General features: G+C 36.8%; 1 protein-coding gene across 2 annotated transcripts in view; it reads right to left on the bottom strand.

The window, feature by feature from the left end:
• Positions 1-22992, bottom strand: part of SNX27 (sorting nexin 27) — a 78615-nt gene that overhangs the window by 16336 nt on the left and 39287 nt on the right. For both annotated transcript variants that reach the window (XM_024116083.2, XM_055084315.1), the window contains exons 3-7: positions 12868-13060; positions 11187-11251; positions 9517-9621; positions 6492-6570; positions 3708-3871 (exon numbers count right to left, since the gene is read on the bottom strand). In XM_024116083.2, coding sequence (XP_023971851.1) covers positions 3708-3871; positions 6492-6570; positions 9517-9621; positions 11187-11251; positions 12868-13060 — 606 coding nt within the window. The remainder of the gene's footprint in view (positions 1-3707; positions 3872-6491; positions 6571-9516; positions 9622-11186; positions 11252-12867; positions 13061-22992) is intronic.

Raw genomic sequence — 22992 nt, 5'->3', positions numbered from 1 at the left:
GCTTGTGCTCCGCAACGGGAGAGGCCACAACAGTGAGAGGCCCGCGTACCGCAAAAAAAAAAAGTGAGGTACTACTATTACCCTTTAATAGATCAGAAAACAGATCTCAGCAAAGCTATGTTAAGGATTTACCCAATGGAGAGCTTGTACTTGAACCAGATATTCTGACTCCTGGTAAATAATTATTCCATTCCAACAATACAAAGAAAAAATATCCCATTCCTAATTGTAATAAAAATATAAAATACTTGGGAATAATTTAAAAGGGCATATGTGAAACATAAAATGACAGAACTTTATTTGGGGAAACAAAAGATGAGATGAATAAAACAGAAACATCACACATGTAGTTGGGAATACCACATTTAATAAAAATGGTGACTCTTCTTCAGTTAAACTAAATTTAACAAAAACCCAACTAGAATTGTAATGGGATACTTTATAAAGTGTTATGAAATGGGTTAATTATTTTCAAAATAATTTTAAAACAAAATGTTTAAAAGAAAGTAAAAAGTAAGGATAGTATTCTCTATATGGCTCTGCTAAATTCATTATTTACAGTCATAGCAGTATAAACACTGAATACTAATCTAACAAATATTGTAATTTGACTATAGTAAGAAGACAGGACAGATGAAAAGATACGAATATGTAGTGGAGTGGGGGAGGAAATGGAGCTAAAGTCCCATCTTCTATAGCAGGTAATTAAGCAATATTGCTTGAACTGGAAACATCAAGTAGGAGTAATATAATCAAGTTATAATAGAGGTATGGAAGTAAATATAAAATGAAATAGATATCCCATGTTCTTGGATTGGAAAAATTAATATTGTTAAAAAGGTCATACTACCCAAAGCTATCCACAGATTTAATGTGATCCCTATCAAATTACCCATGACATTTTTCACAAAACTAGAATAAATAATCCTAAAATTTATATGGAATCATAAAAGACCCAGAATTGCCAAAGCAATCCAAAAGGAAAAAGAACAAAGCTGGAGGCATAATCTTCCCAGACTTTGGACAATACTACAAAGCTACAGTAATCAAAACAGTGTGATACTGGCACAAAAACAGATATATGGATCAATGGAACAGAATAGAGAGCCCAGAAATAAACCCACACACCTATGGTCACTTAATCTTTGAAAAGGAGGCAAGAATATACAGTGGAGAAAAGACAGTCTCTTTAGCAAGTGGTGTTGGGATAGCTGGACAGCCGTGTGCAAATCAATGAAGTTAGAACACTCCCTTACGCCATGCACAAAAATAAATTCAAAATGGCTTAAAGACTTAAATATAAGACATGACACCATAAAACTCCTAGAAGAGAACATAGTCAAAACATTCTCAGACATAAATTGTAGCACTGTGTTCTTAGGTCAGTCTCCCCAAGGCAACAGAAATAAAAGCGAAAATAAACAAATGGGAGCCAATCAAACTTTTAAGCTTCTGCACAGCAAAGGAAGCCATAAACAAAACAAAAAGACAACCTACATACTGGGAGAAAATATCTGCAAACCATGCTACTGACAAGGGCTTAATTTCCAAAATATACAAGCAGCTCATACAACTCAATAACAAAAAAATAAACAACCCAATCAAAAAATGGGCAGAAGACCTAAACAGCCATTTCTCCAAAGAAGACATACAGATGGCCAATAGGCACATGGAAAGATGCTCAACATCGCTAATTATTAGAGAAATGCAAATCAAAACTACAATAAGATACCACTTAACACCAATCAGAATGGCCATCGTTAAAAAAATCTACAAATAACAAATGCTGGAGAGGGTGTGGAGAAAAGGGAACCCTCGTATACCTGTTTGTGGGAATGTAAGTTGGGGTAGCCACTATGGAAAACAGTATGGTGGTTCCTCAGAAAACTAAAAATAGAATTACCATATGACCCAGCAATCCCACTCTCGGGCATACATCTGCAGAAAACTCTAATGTGAAAAGATACATGTGCCCCAATGTTCATAGCAGCACTATTTACAATAGCCAAGTCATGGAAGTGCTCAACATCGCTAATTATTAGAGAAATGCAAATCAAAACTACAATAAGATACCACTTAACACCAATCAGAATGGCCATCGTTAAAAAAATCTACAAATAACAAATGCTGGAGAGGGTGTGGAGAAAAGGGAACCCTCGTATACCTGTTTGTGGGAATGTAAGTTGGGGTAGCCACTATGGAAAACAGTATGGTGGTTCCTCAGAAAACTAAAAATAGAATTACCATATGACCCAGCAATCCCACTCTCGGGCATACATCTGCAGAAAACTCTAATGTGAAAAGATACATGTGCCCCAATGTTCATAGCAGCACTATTTACAATAGCCAAGTCATGGAAGCAACCTAAATGTCCGTGGACAGATGAATGGATGAAGAAGATGTGGTATGTGTGTGTGTATACACACACTCGCACACACACGCGCACACACACACACACACACAATGGAATATTACTCAACCATAAAAAAGAATGAAACAATGTCAGTTGCAGCAACATGGATGGAGCTAGAGATTATCATACTAAGTGAAGTCAGACAGAAAGACAAATATCATATGATATCATTTATATGTGGAATCTAAAATATGACACAAATGAACTTCTTTACAAAACAGAAACAGACTCACAGACATAAAAAACAAACTTCATGGTTACCAAAGGGGAAACAGGCTGGGGGAGGGATAAATTAAGAGTTTAGGATTAGCATATACATACTACTATATATAAAATAGATGACCAACAAGGACCTACTATATAGCACACGGAACTATATTCAATATCTCGTAATAAACCGTAATGGAAAAGACTATGAAAAAGAATATATATGTATAACTGAATCACCCTGCTGTACACCAGAAACTAACACATTATAAATAAACTATACTTCAATAAAATTTTTTTAAAAGATGAAATAAAACAAACAACAAAAAACAAGCTAAAAGAGGTGAAAGTGGTTGCCTATGAGAGGAAAAGTGGGAATAACTAATATTTTTCATAATAACCTGTGTAGAACTATTTGATACTTTAAGCTCTATGTATGTATAATTTTGATGAAAAATTTTTTGAAAAAGAACATAGCCCCATAATGTTCATTTGTTATTGTTTTAAAAAATAATAATAAATACATTTTGAACTCCAGGATATCCCCTTCTTAAACTTTTTTTTTAAATGGCTTTATTTATTTATTTATTTTTGGCTGCATTGGTTCTTCATTGCTGTGCACGGGCTTTCTCTAGTTGCAGTGAGTGGGGTCTACTCTTCATTGCAGTGTGAGGGCTTCTCATCACGATGGCTTCTCTTGTTGCGGAGCACAGGCTCTAGGCGTGTGGGCTTCAGTAGTTGTGGCACGCAGGCTCAGTAGTTGTGGCTTGTGGGCTTTAGAGCGCAGGCTCAGTAGTTGTGGCGCACGGGCTTAGCTGCTCCGCAGCATGTGGGATCTTCCTGGACCAGGGCTTGGACCCGTGTTCCCTGCACTGGCAGGTGGATTCTTAACCAGTGCACCACCAGGGAAGTCCCCCCACCTTCTTAAATTTATCTTTTGTCAAAATGGGATAGAACATTTTACAAATTTAACTAAGATCCAGGAGGCAAAACAGCTTACTCAAGGATTCACACTGGATTGGCAAATGACCACTACATACAAACAGAAAAAGAAATCAGGCCTTTCCAGGGAGATCAATTCACCCACCTGATGAAAGAAGTAGGTAACAGCAAGGTCATTGTCATTTAAGAGGATTTCTTCTTCTGTCGTAAAAAGCCACTTTCGAATGGTTAGGCAGGTGCCTGGCACAGCTGATGTGTAATTCTGTACGTAGAGTTTATGAGGAAATTCATTAGGTGCCAGCTTACGTACTAAAGAGAAGACAAAGCAAAGAAAGCCAGAGTGAGAAGATATACAAGGCATCTCCCTAGTATGAACTGTGTAAAGCAGACAAGAATGGAGGTTATCATTAACCAGCACATCAGCTTAGTTCCATCCAGGAGCTCTGCCTTGGGACCACAAAATATCAATTTGTCTAGCCAAATCTATGCCTTCTAATATGACTGGCCAACTGAGCCTCAAGCTAACTGAAATCTATCACCGGAATGACATGCCTTTCAGTTAACATGCTGACTTTGCAGACATCACCTACTCCAAAGTCAAAGTTAAAATATCTGATCCATAATTGAGTTAAGTTACAGCAATGTCCACTGAACATCTTTAAAGCAAGCCTCCCCTCTTACCCAGCTATGGTGCATTCAGAGTCTCTCATGTGGCAGTTCTCAATGAACAGCTTTTACTGTTAAGAGCTGAAAGGCTCTCCACATCCCCCCACAAGTCTAAGACATTCACCAAAGTGAAAAGTGACTTCTGGGTAGCCTTACTTCCTCTTCCTAACAATGCTCAAGCAGGATAAAACATTACCACTTTTAATTTCTATATTGTTTTTCTTAAAAAAGGTGGAGTTTTCTTCTCTTGATGTTTACTTGGCTTTATAACAGAGCAAAAGACAGATTTAATATTTCCCATTTTATTTGTTAACTAAAGCTTAGAGAAGAAGGTAAGATTAGAATCCAAGTGTCCTGGGTCCTTAGCAATCCTTTGTAATATTTATATCTGCCTAGTTAGACTGTAGAGAGTTGGGAAGACAATAAACAATTGGGAGATAGCTGCTTTAGGGGAAATCAAAGTTGTTCTACCTTGACCTGGGATGGCAAGGCAACTCAAATCTACCAAACTCTCTCCCTTTCCGGGATGAGGAAGTTCTGATCAGTCAATATTATCTGTTGTTTCTGGCCTTAGCCCTGTACATATAGGATGTGGAAAAGACCCATAAACCATAGGAAATCTGTCATTTAAAGCAAGCCTTCCAACTTCCTCCCCTTTGCGGTCTCAGTGCAACCATTCCTAGCTTTTATAAAAGAATATATAAGAGAAAATCTCTGTCACCGTGCAATAAAACTTCCTAGGAAGAGGATGTCTGTTTACGCAAACATAAACACTGGGTTGGCCAAAAAGTTCGTTCGGTCTTTTCCATAAGATGGCTCCAGTAACGCTTAGTTATCTTTAACTTCATTCGAAACAGATTGTATTGTGACAGCTATCATATCAACATGCATTTAAAAAAACTTGTCAAAACTGGTGAATTTTTGTGTAGCCATTTTAATATTGAAGATGGAAGAAAAAAGCAACATTTTCGGCATATTATGCTTTATTAGTTCAAGAAAGGTAAAAACACAACTGAAACGCAAAAAAAGATTTGTGCAATGTATGGAGAAGGTGCTGTGACTGATCAAACGTGTCAAAAGTGGTATGCAGGACTTCTCTGGTGGAGCGGTGGTTAAGAATCCGCCTGCCAATGCAGAGGACACAGGTTCGAGCCCTGGTCTGGGAAGATCCCACATGCCACGGAGTAACTGAGCCCGCACACCACAACTACTGAGCCTGCACTCTAGAGCCCGAGAGCCACAAGTACTGAGCCCGTGTGCCACAGCTACTGAAGCCCGCCCGCCTAGAGCTTGTGCTCGGCAACGAGAAGCCACCGCAATGAACATTTTCGGCATATTATGCTTTATTAGTTCAAGAAAGGTAAAAACACAACTGAAACGCAAAAAAAGATTTGTGCAATGTATGGAGAAGGTGCTGTGACTGATCAAACGTGTCAAAAGTGGTATGCAGGACTTCTCTGGTGGAGCGGTGGTTAAGAATCCGCCTGCCAATGCAGAGGACACAGGTTCGAGCCCTGGTCTGGGAAGATCCCACATGCCACGGAGTAACTGAGCCCGCACACCACAACTACTGAGCCTGCACTCTAGAGCCCGAGAGCCACAAGTACTGAGCCCGTGTGCCACAGCTACTGAAGCCCGCCCGCCTAGAGCTTGTGCTCGGCAACGAGAAGCCACCGCAATGAGAAGCCTGCCCACTGCAACAAAGAGAAGCCCCCACTTGCCGCAACTAGAGCAAGCCCGTGCGCAGCAACGAAGACCCAACGCGGCCAAAACTAAATAAATAAACTAATTAATTAATTTTTTTAAAAAAGCAAAGGCTTTTAATCAACATACTTCTTTCTAACTCCTGAAAACAAAAAGCTATTCTTAAAAATCTACAAAAAACAAAAAGTACGCTAAAACAAGCTGTGGCTAAGTAGAAAATCCCCTCTTTTTAAGGCTGTTTCATTGGAATATATTAATTTTGAACTCTGATTTTTAAAAATCTCTTGAAAGTATCTGCTTCAGTGCTGGGTGTAAGTAACTGATACTGAAAACGGGAAAAAGGGGTGATCAGGTATCTAGACTTAGCGGGATTATGCTTAATGGGATTTGTCCTGTCTGCTTGTTAGAAACAGTCCCAATTAGTGGGATTGCCCCTTGTCTTCAAGATCTTCTTCTCTAGGCAAACAGTTTCAATCTGACAGCTTTTGGGAGCTTCAGTTTCTTAGTATTAGGATAAAATATCCTCAAACAAAACTTAATATTAGTCACTGGCACTTACCAAAGGAATGATTGATCACTTCAAATAAGGCAAAGTAATTCACTGTCGTACTGTCCATGCCAACCTTTGCTGCAATAGCCTAAAGTGTAAACAGGATAGATTAGTTTCAGGAAAACAAAATCAGACAGTGCTGTGGGAAAAGATAGGTATATGCATGAGGAGCGGGGAGAAGAGAAGGGTTTTGCCATCTTGGTTTCATATAAACTAAATTCATGGTCCACAGCTACTCTTTTTTGTATGTATGCATACATATGCATGAAATAAAAGAGAAAAATACCTTTATTTGATCCAAACAGCTATGATCTCTAAATATGAGTTTCTCCCCTCCAATTAAAGCTGATAACAGTCTCTCCTTAAATATCAGCTTTGCTCTCTGAAATAGGACTTCATATCATGAGGATCTTTTTGAATAGCACTACAAAAAATGTGCTACATAAGGACATATTTTAAAAAGAAAATAAATTCTTAAATATCTAGTCTCACACATTCAGCCTACATTTAATATATAGGCTGTTAACATACAAGATCTATAACTTTGGTTCTTGAGCTTAAAACATTGTTTATCAATTCTGCTCATACTTTACAAATTATTCTTGTTTACTTTTCAGATGATCCATGTCTCATGCTGGGGACCTCCATACCTAAGAATTATCATCATCCTTATCCACGTGAAAATAGCAAAATGTTGGGACAACAGAGACATTTTTAAAAAGTATCAGTCCTTCTCTCTAGGTATTAAAGTCCCAGCATGATAAATAAAAAGAAATTGAAAGACTCCATATGCAAATAAAGGAAAATTGAAATTACATACAAAAAACAACAAGAAAACACAAAGCAAAAAACACAAACTAGTAGTACCAAAATTCCTTTTCAAGATCAATCCCAAAATGTATAAATAAGGTGTTAATTAAACAAGAGAAAATTATTGAGTATTAGTATCTCAGTAAACCAAATATGATTATATCCTTCTTCCCGTATCTACTCACATATCAGACCTAGGTTCATCCCTGATGTGAGGCAGAAACTGGAGACTGTAAGTATTCTAAGTTACCATTCTATACTGCACTAGATAGAAACTGAAATCTTCTCAAGGTTTGGAAAATGGCTTATAGCTAGAAGTCTCAGTAATAGGGTGAGGAGAGAAGTGAAAAAAAAAATTAGGCCTTGCTAGAGAAGTATTGAAAATGAAACAAAACATCAATAAACTATATAAAATTAATGTTTTCCTTGCAATCAATCCACCATTTTATAATTTCTGAAATACCTCAGATCCTGTACATATCCTTTGCCATGGTATACAGTAAATATTTTGGGGGTAAATTTTTTGTTTGCCACAAAGGAGAAATAAGTACTAATATCCAGAAACCCACTAGTCTCCCTGAAAATCTTGATCAAATCAGGATTAAAGACCAATGAAAAGGCCTAAAAGAAACAATTATACCCAGCACCCGGATCATGATCTTTAAATACCATTCCTCACTGAAAGGAAAGACTCGTTGGGGAAATGACTGATTCAAGATCTAGTGTAGGAAATATACAAAGATGAGCCCAGACCATCTTGTTGTACCAAAAAGCAAGGATGCTATCATAAACAAATAGGGTGCACCAAAAAAATACAGGAGCAGACGTGAAGGAGATTCCACTGACCAAAGACAGAACAATGTGAGCATCAAAAAGAATATATGCTCTTGATTAAATCATATTGAGTATCTAAAAACCCACATGATACTAAAAAAATTATCTCATTGGACATCACTGGAATCAGCTAGGGCACTGATCCTTTATGCCAAAAATTGGCAATAAAAGGGAAGAATTAAATATTTATCCCCCTTTTCCTATAAACTGTATTTCAGGATACTAAATAGCCTTAGTTGATAAGGGAAAGTTCTTTACAGAAGAATTCTAGTTAATAAATGTGAAGAAATGAGAAAATTGGAAAATCAGCATTTTGCAACACTTAATGAAATCACTGGTTAGGACAGTAATCATCAGTGATACACTTATTGGATAAAAGATCAGTGAAGAACTTAACAGTGGAGACATCAAGTTATTACCACATAAACCTACTGATTAATCACTAAAAGTGGATAACCAGATATTGTGTTCCTCCGGTTGAGAAGCAATATGAAGTATATAGCACCGATTATGAAGTATTCGCATCAAAAAGCTGAACCTGAATCTAATCAAGCCTCTAGAGAAAAATTCCATTTATAGAAAATACAAGTAGACAGAAAGACATATTAAATGACACAAATAGACAAAAGAAGCAAACAAATAAATTCAGAATGTGGGACATTCCACAGGACACAGACCCAATTTCTGCAATAAAACAATAACATAAGGGAAAAAAGTTGGGGAAGGGAAGGGAAGAGAGACTGCTCTATATTAAAACAAACATAAAAACCAAATGTTTTTTTAAGGACATAAAGACCTTGTTTAGATCCAGATTATAACAAACCAACTGTTAAAAATCATTTTTAGACAATTGGGAAAACTTGACTATGGATTTATTATTAGTTAATACCATGGAAGTAGTTAATTTTTTAGGTTTGATAATGGCTTTGTGATTATGTAAGAGGAACATCCATATTTTTTAGAGATATATACTGAAATATACACAGGTCGAAAAACATGGAATTTGCTTTAAAATATTTAAACAAAGGAAAAGGAAAAAAGGATATATAACACAAATGTGGCAAAATCTTGAGGATTATTAAATATGAGTGATGAGTTCATGGAGCTTCACTGTACTATTCTATTTTCAAATACATTAGAAAGTCTTTTACAATTAAAAAGAGGGGGTGCTAATCACAACCATTACAACCTGGGGATATTTATTGTATCTTTCAAGGAGGACAAAGTACTTCCACATTAATAATCATAACATCAACAGCAGCAGCTAACATTTAATAAATTTATTACATGCCAGATATTCCAAGGTCCTTATATGTATTAACTCATTTAATCTATCTCTCTTAGTTTTAAACCAATCAATGTCAAGCCTACTCGTTCAAGTTTAATTTACCTGATATACTTGGTCTGTAGTACTGTTCTTTTTAACCCTGACTGTAACTGTTGTTCCATCTGGTAATGCTACTCTCAGCTCTACGTCAGACACACCATTGTAGTTCTGGGGAAAAGGCAGAAAAAGAATTAATTTAAAAAAAAAAGAATTTATGACCCAGTATATCCTCATTCTCCTTGCAACATGCTAGCTAAACAACATAAACTTGTGATAGAAAGAAAGTGAGTTCCAATGAAAAGGGGAAAAAAGACATAAGTCAACACATTTCAAGTCATAAAGCTGACTTTAGGCTGCAGCAGAAGTTAACCTATGTGTTAACCAATGTGTTCATATCTCAAAACAGAAAACTTGTGTGAATCAGTCTAGGTCAAACACAGGTAAGATTTTTGGCTTACTTTCAAACATTCAGAACTCACAAATGAGAAAAGAAAACAACCAAAAGCAGTAGTTTCAACAAATATTCTCTGGTTTTAAATGGTTAGGCATGCTAGATTGGCTCAAGAGGTATCCTAAGTTCCTTTCTGAACCCTGAAATAATCATGACACCTTTGAAAGGAAAAATTGATGAAACTCAGGAATCTGAGTTAGTCTGATGTCCAATTTTCTTCTAGCAAAGAGTAAACAATTCTTATCCTCCTTAATTCAAAAGAAGTCCTTCTCTGTTACTGCTTTTGAAAATTAACACATTCCTCTAACAAATTTGTGACCTTGTAATTTTTATTACAGAGAAACAACTATTTAGAAACAAGTCCATCTTCATTTACCACTTTAAAAAAACTACTATTCATTGCCTAAAACCATCCTAAGCATTACTTTGTTATAAAAGCCCTTGTCTGCCAAGAAACTTATAATCTAGTTGGGGAAATAAAACATATACATATAAAATAATTAGTGGATGACACACTATTTAATACAGCAGCATTACATAGTCATTCTTCTATTCAATTAATATTTATTAAGCACCTACAAAATGCCTGACATTGTGATAAGGCACTGGGAATATAAAGATGATCAAGATTTAGCTCTTGTTCTGAAGATCTAATGTACAGCGTGGTGATCATAGTTAACAATACTATATTCCATATTTGAAATTTGCTAAGGGGGTAGATCTGAAGTGAAGAAAGGAAGGAAGGAAAGAAGAGAAAAGGGAGGAGGAAATGGTAATGAGGTGATGGATAGGTTAATTAACTTGATTATGGTGATCATTTCACAATGTATACAGATATCAAAACATCAAGTTGTACATCTTAATATATACAATTCCTATTTGACAATTATACTCAAAAAGCTGAAAAAAAAAAAGATTTAGCTCTTACCTACAGGTAGCTCATGAACTAGTAAAGTAAAATTATAAAGTGATCATCTGACTATATGTATAAAAAATTAGAGACTGAGATAGCAACAAGGTGATAATTAACTGTACTGACTGCAGAAGTTCTTGGTGGAATGAAAAATCAATGTGTATCCCTTGAATATCAGGGAAGGCTTCAAAGAGAAGGTGGACCTAGCACTAGGTCTTGAAGGATAAGCAGGACACATAACAAAAGGAAGTTGAAAAAACAGTCATTTAGAGAATTTATGGCAATTCAATCCATCATCGATATCTTTAATTTATTTTCCCCCACAAGGAGCCAAGAGGTAAATAGTCACTATAGTGGGTATTCACCTACCTCATCTGATTCTGATAGGAATTCCTGCATGATGTCACTTTCACCAATGACTCGTATTGAGCACACTATAGAAAACAAAGAAAGAATCTGGCATGAGGCCCTAAAATCAAGAATATAAAGTCAAGAACACATCAAGGTTTAAGTATAAATCATCATTAGCAGGCAGTGTTGAGGTAGTATGCCATCCCTGACACATGATATTTATGGCACAACAAACATTTAAATAAATATGAACCAGAACAGAGGAATAATAGGATGTACAAAAATGTAGCTTATTAAAAATATTAAACGTAGACAAAGGAAGTTACCTGTACAAGAGAAATAAAAGTTCAGTAAATCTAACTTTGCTGTCTTGTGTTAACTATTAATAAGCTAGACAATAGAGCAAGGGTAACGTCAATTAGGAATAAACACAAAATTAAAATACAAAGAAAAATATCTATTTGGCCTAGGAGCAGGCCAGTAAGAAAATCATAAGCATTTAAAGCCACTTTGGAAAAAAATGGGTAGGTAATCAAGTATTAAGCTGAGCACATCTTCTCATCTTCTCACCTCACTAACTTTAACTTCAAAACAACTACAACTAAAAAAAAGAGAGAGAGAGAAAGGGAGAAGGAAGGAAAGGAAAACAGGCGGGTAGGTAGGTAATCATCTAAATCTAAGAGAGTTAATTTCCTAACATTCTCATGAGGATAATAAATTACACTGCTGATTTTACTTCATTTTATTAAAAAAAAATTGTACTCTTTCTTATTTCCCAAAGGCTGTGTTAGGAGGCCATTCCATGTTAGAGAAAAGCTAAAAATAGATGAAGTTTAACTACCTTCTATGGGGGAAATGGTTTTTCTTCAGGGATAAAGCTCTCTACCAAAGTTTTAAAAAAATTCAACTAGGTCAATTAGTTCTTCTACAAGGACACAGAATTATTAAATACCACATAAGACCATTATTCTGTTAAATTAGTATTTTAAAGAAAAGCCTATTGCATTGCCTAGCAAATTATGTAGCTCTATAATGTAGCAAAACAAGGTCTCTTCTCTGAGCCACAAACTGAACCATCTTATTCAGGAGATCTGTATCATTTCTCCCTGCCTTTCTAGACAAATGTTTCAGCATCCACATCCAAAGACTCCTAATGTATTGTTTGGAGGTCCTGAGATAACAAATAAGTTTTAATATTTCTACCTATAACCTACTTAGAACAAGGGGACGTTAGCTTACCTACAACTCCTCAAACCTATCCATAGACACGTGTAAGAGGAATAAGGAATTTTCAAGTAGTACATGCCAGTGAACCAAGAATCACTTTCATAAAAATGTCTTAAATACTGCCCATCTAGTTCCCAAATCAATTTAGCATGCTGTTGAGTCTGTATATGTTTGCTGTGTGCAAAAATATAAACCTATAAATAAATAAATGCATCAATAATGCATCAAAAAATAATTATGCATTTTTCTGTTGTTGTTAAGTGTTTGCTGAGTCAATAAAATAGGCTATTAATTGCTGTACTGAACATTTCACTCTTGGCTTCAAAGCTCAGATCATTCAACACCTAAGTCAAAAACCTGATTTACTTTCACTGTTGAGTTTCAGGAAACGTAGCTATGCAGTTTAGGAGCTGCAATATATACCTAGACCCTATGTTTACTCAAGATAGTAGAGTTTAACAGGCTGGCTTACCTTTCTCTAGATATTCTTCCAACCCCCGACGTCGGGCATCTAATTGCTGTTCTGATAAAGAGAATGGCCACTTCCCTGGAAGTCGGGGAAATGTAAAGTTGGCAAACTCTCTCTTCAGGTTCTGGTGTAGGATGGCAAATTCCCGGTACCGCTTAGAACACAACTGCCTCCCTGCCATGTAAACATTGTATACCTGGTGAGGGTGAAGAACAAAAAAAAAGCCTACTCACTATAAATTAAATCACAGAATCACCTACAGTCAGGCTCAAATTGATACCGGTTAGGTATATTCTGCTACACACTTAACAGAGAATAAATGTTCAAGGTCACTGTAAAACGAGATTTACTTTTAATAAAGATGCCAGAAATTATATGTACAAAAGAGGGCTACTGCCTTCAGGGGGCCCATGATCTTATTTTTGCTATTACAATTACCTCCAACACACTGTTTTAAATATCTTCAGAGGCAATTATCAGCTTTTAAGGGTAGATTTTATTTTCAGAAAGTTAAAAATCATTCAAAGCCAATGTGGTAAGTATAGTGAATGAACAAGCAAGAAAATTTGGAGAGAGAAGTAAAAAGTTAGAATTGATTATAAAGCAATGTGACATATTTGTGTGTGGACCACACTTCCAAAGAAAAGATCTAAAAATGATGTAAGCAAAGTGACATTTTTGTTACCAAATAGATCATTTTTGCAAAAGCTCCTTTCCTGAAGTCAGATATCCCTAGTTTTGTTCTTCTCCCTTCCATCATTAAAACAGTGTTAACAAAAAGTTGAAGAATAAATGTACTCTAAGGACCTCCTCATATAAACAGTTAATAATTCTCATAAAGAAATAGGTAGAGGGGACTTCCCTGGTGGTCCAGTGGGTAAGACTCTGAGCTCCCAATGCAGGGGCCCTGGATTCAATCCCTGGTCGAGGAACTAGATCCTGCATGCATGCCACAACTAAGAGTCCACATGCCACGACTAAGGAGTCTGCACGTCACAACTAAGAAGCCCACATGCTGCAACTATGAGCCCGCATGCCACAAATAAAAGATCCTGCATACTGCAACTTAAAGATCCCGCATGCCGCAACTAAAAGATCCCGCATGCCACAACTTAAAGATCCCGCATGCCACAACTTAAAGACCCCGCATGCCATAACAAAGATCCCACGTGCCACAACTAAGACCCAGCACAGCCTAAATAAATAAATAAATATTTAAAAAATAAAAAAGAAATAGGTAGAGATTTCTGTCTACTGTTCACAGATGCATGCCAAGCTTCCAGAACAGGGCCTGGCACACAGTAGGCACTCAGTAAATATTTGATGAAGAAATGAATGTATGTATGTGTAATTCTTAAATATGTGTCCTCATAAAGGAAAGTGGTGGGATGCATAATCCAAAAACATCAAATAATCTAAGTTACTTTGTATTCTCAGAACACATCAAATTATGCAGAGATGGGAAAATTAGCCCCAAATCACATTTACTGGCTTAGCAAAAATCATTCAAAAATTTAAATGTGCACAAAATAGGTCATCTACTCATGTAATCAAGACTTAGTCAGTGAGCATAGAGAACAGACTGGTGGTTGCCAAGGGGGAGGGGGTTGGGAGAGGGATAGAGTGGGAGGTGGGGGTTAGCAGATGTAAGCTTTTATACACAGAATGGATAAACAACAAGGTCCTACTGTATAGCAGAGACAACTATATTCAATATCCTATGATAAACCATAATGGAAAAGAATACAAAAAAAAGTATATTTATGTATAACTGAATCACTTTGCTGTACAGCAGTAATCAGCACAATACTGTAAATCAAATACTTCAATTTAATAAATAAATCAATAAATAAAGACTTAGTCACTGAGAATGTATACACCAAAGCCCTTCCTTCAATCTCAGGAAGAATCTTTTCCATGCTTCTGAGATTTAGGAAGTATAAATTAAATGCAACAATAATTTAAAAACTCTCTCACAACTCTCCTCCTATGATCGCTCCCCTACTTAAAAGCAAAGCCTCTAACCACTACCAAATAGTGTCCAGGGATGAGTATGATCCTGATCAATGAGTTTTCTTCTTATAATTATCACTCAAATTTATAACTGATTGTAATGAATCACACATATTACTAAGTATTCCTTCTTAAGTACAAAAGCATTAAAAGGAAAACAGTCTTTCCCTCAGACAAGACCACACATTCTCTTAAGGGCAGGCAGTCTCAAGAAAGTCTTATTCAGTCAACCTGGTCTTATATACTTACTTCTCAAACTAAACTTCCCAAATTTCTCAATAACATCATCATTCCTTTGCTTAAAAAGCAAGTCCACAACCCTACTGGTGTTAAAAATCAGTCTGAGTTCCTCACACAAGGAAGGAAGGAAGGGAGGTAAAGCTAGCTTAGTGGCATTGGTGAATTAGGTATTCCCCAATGTCTTTTTCCAGGGAAGAGTAGACTAGGTCTTTGATAACACACAGCAAGTCTATGACTGGATTTCCTCAATGATGATGACTTGAGTGATCGCAAGTCTAGAAAAACATTTCCTAGGGTAGAAAGAACCCTACAACTTGAGAGGCCTTTGTGACAATTTCAATCCTAAAATTTCAGTTTCTTATAAGGTGAGAAGAGTAACATCAAATAGCCTCTCACCACCCACCTCTTCCCACTTAAATGTGAAGTCAAAGGGAACAGAACTATAAATAGGATGCCTGACAGTTCAGTAATACTTTAATGCAGGTAGGAATGGCTTCCACAAGAGCCAAACCGTTGTTTTTTTTTTAAATAGACCTTTATTGGAGGATAATTGCTTCACAATACTGTGTTAGTTTCTGTTGTACAACAAAGTGAATCAGTCATATGCATACATATATCCCCATATCTCCTCCCTCTAGAGCCTCCCTCCCATCCTCCCTATCCCACATCTCTAAGTCATCTCAAAGCACCAAGCTCATCTCCCTGTGCTATGCTGCTGCTTCCCATAACTATTTTACATTCGGTAGTGTATATATGTCGATGCTAATCTAACTTCACCCCAGCTTCCCCCTCCGCCCTGTGTCCTCAAGTCCATTCTCTATGTCTACATCTTTATTCCTGCCCTGCCACTAGGTTCATCAGTACCATTCTTTTTTTTTTTAATTCCATATATATATGTGTTAGCATATGGTATTTGTTTTTCTCTTTCTGACTTACTTCACTCTGTATGAGACTCTAGGTCCATCCACCTCACTAAAAATAACTCAATTTCATTTCTTTTTATGGCTGAGTAATATTCCATTGTATATATGTGCCACATCTTCTTTAACCATTCATCTGTCGATGGACATTTAGGTTGCTTCCATGTCCTGGCTATTGTAAATAGTGCTGCAGTGAACATTGTGGTACATGTCTTTTTGAATTATGGTTTTCTCAGGCTAAAACACTGATGAAAGAAATCAAAGATGACATAAACAGATGGAGAAATATACCATGCTCTTGGATTGGAAGAATCAATATTGTGAAAATGACTGTACTACCCAAACAACCTACAGATTCAATGCAATCCCTATCAAAGTACCAATGACATTCTTCACAGAATTAGAACAAAAAATTTTACAATTCGTATGGAAACACAAACTGTTTTTAAGCTAACTGTGCTTATTAGCAAATGAGAAACATACAAAAAGAGATCACAACAGAGACTGCTTTGTTCTTCACTTGCCCTTAAAATTAACCAAGATCCATTAGCATCCATTTCCCTGGTTTGGACACACTCATTTGCAAAGAAAATGACTGACTCCCTGCTGAATCAACTCATGAACATCCACGATCCATGAGAAACGACCATGGTCTCATTACAAATGAAAACATCCGTCAAAAAATATATTCTCTGGACTTGAAGGAAGATTATCAAATAGGAACTAAAGATATACACAGGCGGACAGTGCTTCTAGGATTTTTCCACCTTAATGTAAACCCTCAGACTGGCTGGCTCATACATGGAATTAGATGATGTTTGTCAAGCTTGCGAAAGCACACTGAATTTAATGATCACTGGTCACTGTCTTCTCCAACTGACCATATCCTACAAAACTTCAAAATTTAGAATATTCATACAGATGGGCAAGAGGCTCATGAAAAGATGCTCAATATCACCAATTATTAGAGAAATGTAAATCAAAAGCTACAATGAGGTATCACCTCATGCCGGTCAGAATGGCTATCATCAAAAAATCTACAAACAACAAATGCTGGAGAGGGTGTGGTGAAAAGGGAACCCTCCTGCACTGTTGGTGGGAATGTAAATTGATACAACCACTATGGAAAACAGTATGGAGGTTCCTTAAAAAACTAAAAATAGAACTACCATATGACCCAGCAATCCCACTACTGGACATATACCATATACCAGAGAAAAATACCATATACCAGACATATACCATATACCAGAGAAAACCATAATTCAAAAAGAGACATGTACCACAATGTTCACTGCAGCTGGACCTGAGGACACAGGGTGGGAGGGGGAAGCTGGGGCGAAGTGAGATTAGCATCAACATATATACACTACAGAATGTAAAACAGTTATGGGAAGCAGCAGCATAGCACAAGGAGATCAGCTCGGTGATTTGCGATGACCTAGAGGGGCGGGATAGGGAGGATGGGAGTGAGGCTCAAGAGGGAGGGGATATGGGGACATATGTATGCCTATGGCTGATTCACTTTGGTGTACAACAGAAACTAACACAGCATTGTGAAGCAATTATACTCCAATGAAGATTTATTTTAAAAAAAGTTAGAATGTTCAGATTGCAAAGCCAGCTTTAAAGGGTAACAAGTTACAGCCCTCTTGAGATACTCTTTGCTGAGTTAGATCCCAATAAGGGAAAAGGAATGAATTACAAGTAGGCAAAGCGTACAACTTATCTGATCAGTGATCTAATTTTGTCTCTCTGGATTTTGCAAGTCAAAGTTTCAAACTTCAGCTTTGAAATAATTTCCAAATTTCTCAATATGTAAATGTTGAAAATCCATGCCATGCCATTTATCTCTTTATCCTCATGAATTAATTCTATGGAATGAATGCCAGAAGACAGTAACTGATAAATTCTCACAATAGCACAAACCACTGAATGGAAAGCAATTCTAGTAATATTTGGGCTCTGTATTGAATAGCAAAAACCAAAATTCCAGATATCAGAGATCTTTATTTTGTTGCTTCCTTAATCCCCACCTACAGATTTCTTAAGGCTTTTAAATGGTAACATCTCATTCTACGTAGGATCTGAATATTAAAATGTTCTCACTTTCTCAAACCTCTAGTAATCAACAGGAATTGTGCTACTGAACACACAGAAGACTCTCCTTATACAATGCAAAAGTGATTAGAAAAAAAGAATGACGACAATTTGGCCACGACAACATCACCCAAGTTCTGCTTCCAAATGTCAAATAGACCCTGATCTAGTCCATGCTACTGATCTGAATGAATCTTCAATGTACATTATGATCAACAAATTGTTTCCAATGCTACCTTGCCATTTAATCTTGTTTTTAGCTGAAAATTCATCTTCAAAAGGACACATTGGGCTTCCCTGGTGGCGCAGTGGTTGCGCGTCCGCCTGCCGATGCAGGAGAACCGGGTTCGCGCCCCGGTCTGGGAGGATCCCACATGCCGCGGAGCGGGTGGGCCCGTGAGCCATGGCTGCTGGGCCTGCGCGTCTGGAGCCTGTGCTCCGCAATGGGAGAGGCCACAACAGAGGAAGGCCCGCATACCACAAAAAAAAAAAAAAAAAAGGACACATTATTGGCTATTCATAAGCTGCTTATAATAGCAAAAGGAGATACAGCACTCTTAGCTGATTTCTGGGTGAAAGGCGTGAGATCCTTAACTAAGGGATTCTTCCCAAATACTGAAGTATTTAGGCTTTTTCTTGGAAAGAAAAAAAGCAAAAGGAAACAACATGATCCTAAAGAACTTAGGTTTAGTGTGTGTGTGTGTGTCTATGTGTTTTCCCTAATGTGGGTCATGAATGGTATCTATTTTCTTTATTTGGACCTCAGGTGTACAGAACTGGATTAATCACAATCCTTGGTTCATAACACAGTCACATTCTGGCAAACTCTTTGTTTGGATATTTAATTTAGTTATTTTTATTTTACTTTTATTTTTTATTTTTTTGGCCATGCCACGCATCATGTGGGATCTTAGTTCCCCAACCAGGGATTGAACCTGTGCCACCTGCAGTGGAAACGTGGAGTCTTAACCACTGGACCACCACGGATGTCCCAATTTAGTTATCTTTAACATTGTGAAAAGCAAACGAAAAGCTAAGACCTTGACAAAAACTTATTTCTAACCATAAAGTCTCTGCCTCCTTCACCCTATCTCCCTGTTTCTCTAACTCCCAAAATTATTATGCTCAACCATGTTTCATTATTCCCTTGTTTTTCTTTTTATAGTTTTTTCCTGCATTTATATGTAATCCTTATATTTTTATTTTTTATTTTAATTTTTGAAGAGTATTTTAGTTTTATGAAAAGGCTGTCATGCAGAATGAGACCTTTTGAGACTTATTTTTTCACTTAGTCTCATCCACAATGTTATATATCTTTGCTGTTTATTCTGTTGTATACAACACTTCATTGTTTCACTTTTCAAAAATCTGTTCTGTTGATGGGTATTCAGGTTGTTTCTGGGTTTTACTACTTCTTAGTTTTGGCTATTATGAACAATGCTGCTATGAACATTTATGCATATGTCCCCTGTAGTACACATATAAGAGATTCTCCTGGGTATACCCTACAAGAGGAACTGCAGAGTTATAAAGTATGTGAATTTTCAACCTAAGGAGATAATGCCAAACTGTAAGCTAAAGCAGTTACATCAATTTATACTCCTTTCAGTAATAATATAAAAAGATCCTCTTAATTTTTGCCAGTGGAATGGGTATGAAAAGATTTCTCAATGTGGTCCTAATTTACATTTCCATGATTACTAATGATGCTGATCATCACCTCTCCATATATTTATTGGCCAGCTGCCCGGGGATCCAGCCCCACCAACCAGTGGGCCAACATCAACTCTGGGAAACCCTGGGCCCCATAGCCAGCCAAGTGAGGAACTGGCCCCACTCACCAGCAGGCTGACACCAGCCCCAGAACCTTCCCAGGACATGGCCCCACCCACCAGTCACTGGAAGCTTCTGCACTAGGCAAGGCCTGGCAACCAACCTGATCAGGGGCCATCCATGCTTACCAATGCACCCACAGTAGTCAGCCTGACACAACAGAAGGGCCCATGCAGCCCACAAAGATGGCACACCTAAAGCATATAGGTCTGGTGACCAGAGGGGAGTATGCTGCTGGCCCATAGGCATTTCCTACATAAGGCCACTTCTCCATGATCAGGAAACATACCAACCTACCAAATACATAGAAATAAGAACACAGAATTAGGCAAAATGAGGCAATAGAGGAATATGTTCCAAACAAAGAAACAAGACAAAACCCCAGAAGAACTAAGTGAAATGGAGATAAGCAATTTATGCAATAGAGTTCAAGGTAATGATCATAAAAATGTTCAAAGAACTTTGGAGAAGACTGGATGAACACAGTGAGAAGTTAGAAGTTTCTAAGAAAGAGTTAAAAAATATAAAGAAGAACCAAACAGAGATGAAAAATACAATAACTAAAATTAAAAATACAGTAGAAGGATTCAACAGGAGATTAGATGATACAGAGGAATGGATCAGAAAACTGGAAGACAGAGTGGAGGAAATCACTCAAGCTGAACAGAAAAAAGCACAAATAATTTTTAAAAATGAGGACAGTTTAAGACACCTCTAGGACAACATCAAGCTTATAACATTCACATAACAGGAGTCCCAGAAGGAGAAGAGAGAGAAAAAGGTGCAGAGAACATATCTGAAGACATAATAGCTAAAAACTTCCCTAACGTGGGAAAGAAAGCAGACATCCAGATCCAGGAAGCACAGAGAGTCCCAAACAAGATCAACCCAAAGAGGACAACACCAAGACACACTGTAATTAAAATAGCAAAAATTAAAGATAAAGAGAGAATATTAAAAGCAGCAAGGGAAAAGCAACTAGTTATGCACAAGGAAACTCCCATAAGGCTATCAGTTGACTTTTCAGCAGAAATTCTGCAGGCCAGAAGGGAGTGGCACAATATATTTACAGTGATGAAAAGAAAAAACATACAAGCAAGAATACTCTACCTGGCAAATTATTCAATAATTTGAATAATTATTCAAATCATTCAGATTTGAAGGAGAAATCAAAAGTTTTACAGACAGGCAAAAGCTGAAAGAGTTTAGCACCATGAAACCAACTTTACAAGAAATGTTAAAGGGATGTCTCTATGCAGAAAAGACCACAACTAGAAAGAAGAAATTATGAAAGGAAAAATCTCGTTGGTAAAGGCAAACATACAGTGAAGGTAGTTGATCAGCCACTTATAAAGCTAGTAGGAAGGTTAAGACAAAAGTATCGAAATCATCAATATAACAATAAGCAGTTAAGGGATACACACACCAAAAAAGGATGTACAATATGATGTTAAAAACAGTAAATGTGGTGAGGAGTAAAAATACAGGATTGTTAAAATGCATTTGAAATTAAGAGATCAGTCACTTAAAATAATCATATAAATAGATAGATAGATAGATTGCTATATATAAACTTCATGGTAATCACAAACCAAAAGTCTATAAAAGATATACACACAAAGAAGAGAAAGGAATCCAAACATAACACTAAAGATATGGAAAGAGAGCAAAAAAAGAGAAAAAAACAATGAGTCATAAAAACAACCCCCCAAAACAATAAAATGGCAATAAGTACAAACCTATCAATAATTACTTCAAATGTAAATGGGCTAAATGCTCCAATCAAAAGACATATAGTTGCTGAATGGATACAAAAACAAGAACCATATATATGCTGCCTAAAAGAGACTTACTTCAGATCTAAAGACACACACAGTCAGAAAGTGAGGGAACAGAAAAAGGTACTCCACGCAAATGAAAATGTAAAGAAAGCCAGGATAGCAATACTTATATCAGACCAAACAGACTTTAAAACAAGGTCTGTAATAAGAGATAAAGAAGGACATTACATAACGATCAATGTATCAATCCAAGAAGAAGATATAACAACTGTAAATATATATGCACCCAACATAGGAGCACTGAATACATAAAGCAAATATTAACAGACACAAAGGGGGAGAAACTGACAGTAACACAATGATAGTAGGGGACTTTAACACCCCACCTACATCAATGGACAGATGATCCAAACAGAAGATCAATCACAGAACACTAGCCTTAAATGACACATTAGACCAGATAGACTTAACAGATATATATAGAACATTCCAACCAAAAGCAGCAAATTGCTCATTCTTTTCAAGTGCACGTGGAACATTCTCCAGAATGGATAACATGCTAGGTCACAAAACAAGTCTCAGTAAATTAAAAATTGAAACCATATCAAGCATCTTTTCTGACCACAATGCTATGAGACTAGAAGTGAACTACATAAAAAAACTGCAAAAAACACAAACACATGGAGGCTAAACAATGTGCTACTCAACAACCAATGGGTCACTGAAGAAATCAAAGAAATTTAAAAATACCTGGAGACAAATGAAAATGAAAACACAATGATACAAAATCTATGTGATGCAGGAAAAGCAGTTCTAAGAGGGAAGTTTACAGCGATACAAGCCTACCACAGGAAAAAAGAAAAATCTCCAATAAACAAGCTAATTTTACACCTAAAGTAACTAGAAAAAGAACAAACAAAACCCAAAGTTAGCAGAAGGAAAGAAATCATACAGATCACAGCAGAAATAAATGAAATAGAGACTAAATAAAAACAATGACAACAACAAAACAGTAGAAAAGATTGATGAAACTAAGAGCTGGTTCCTTGGTGTGACATTTTTAAAGTACTGAAAGAAAAAACCATCATCCCAGAATTTTATGCCCTGTAAAAATATCTTTCAAACATAAGGGTGGACCAGAGGACAGACAGCAGAAGCAAGAAGAACTACAATCCTGCAGCCTGTGGAACAAAAACCACATTCACAGAAAGATAGACAAGATGAAAAGCCAGAGGGCTATG

The sequence above is a fragment of the Physeter macrocephalus genome, chromosome 4 (assembly GCF_002837175.3).
Source record: "Physeter macrocephalus isolate SW-GA chromosome 4, ASM283717v5, whole genome shotgun sequence".
NCBI lineage: Eukaryota > Metazoa > Chordata > Mammalia > Artiodactyla > Physeteridae > Physeter > Physeter macrocephalus.
This window is presented reverse-complemented; position numbering and strand designations above follow the sequence as displayed.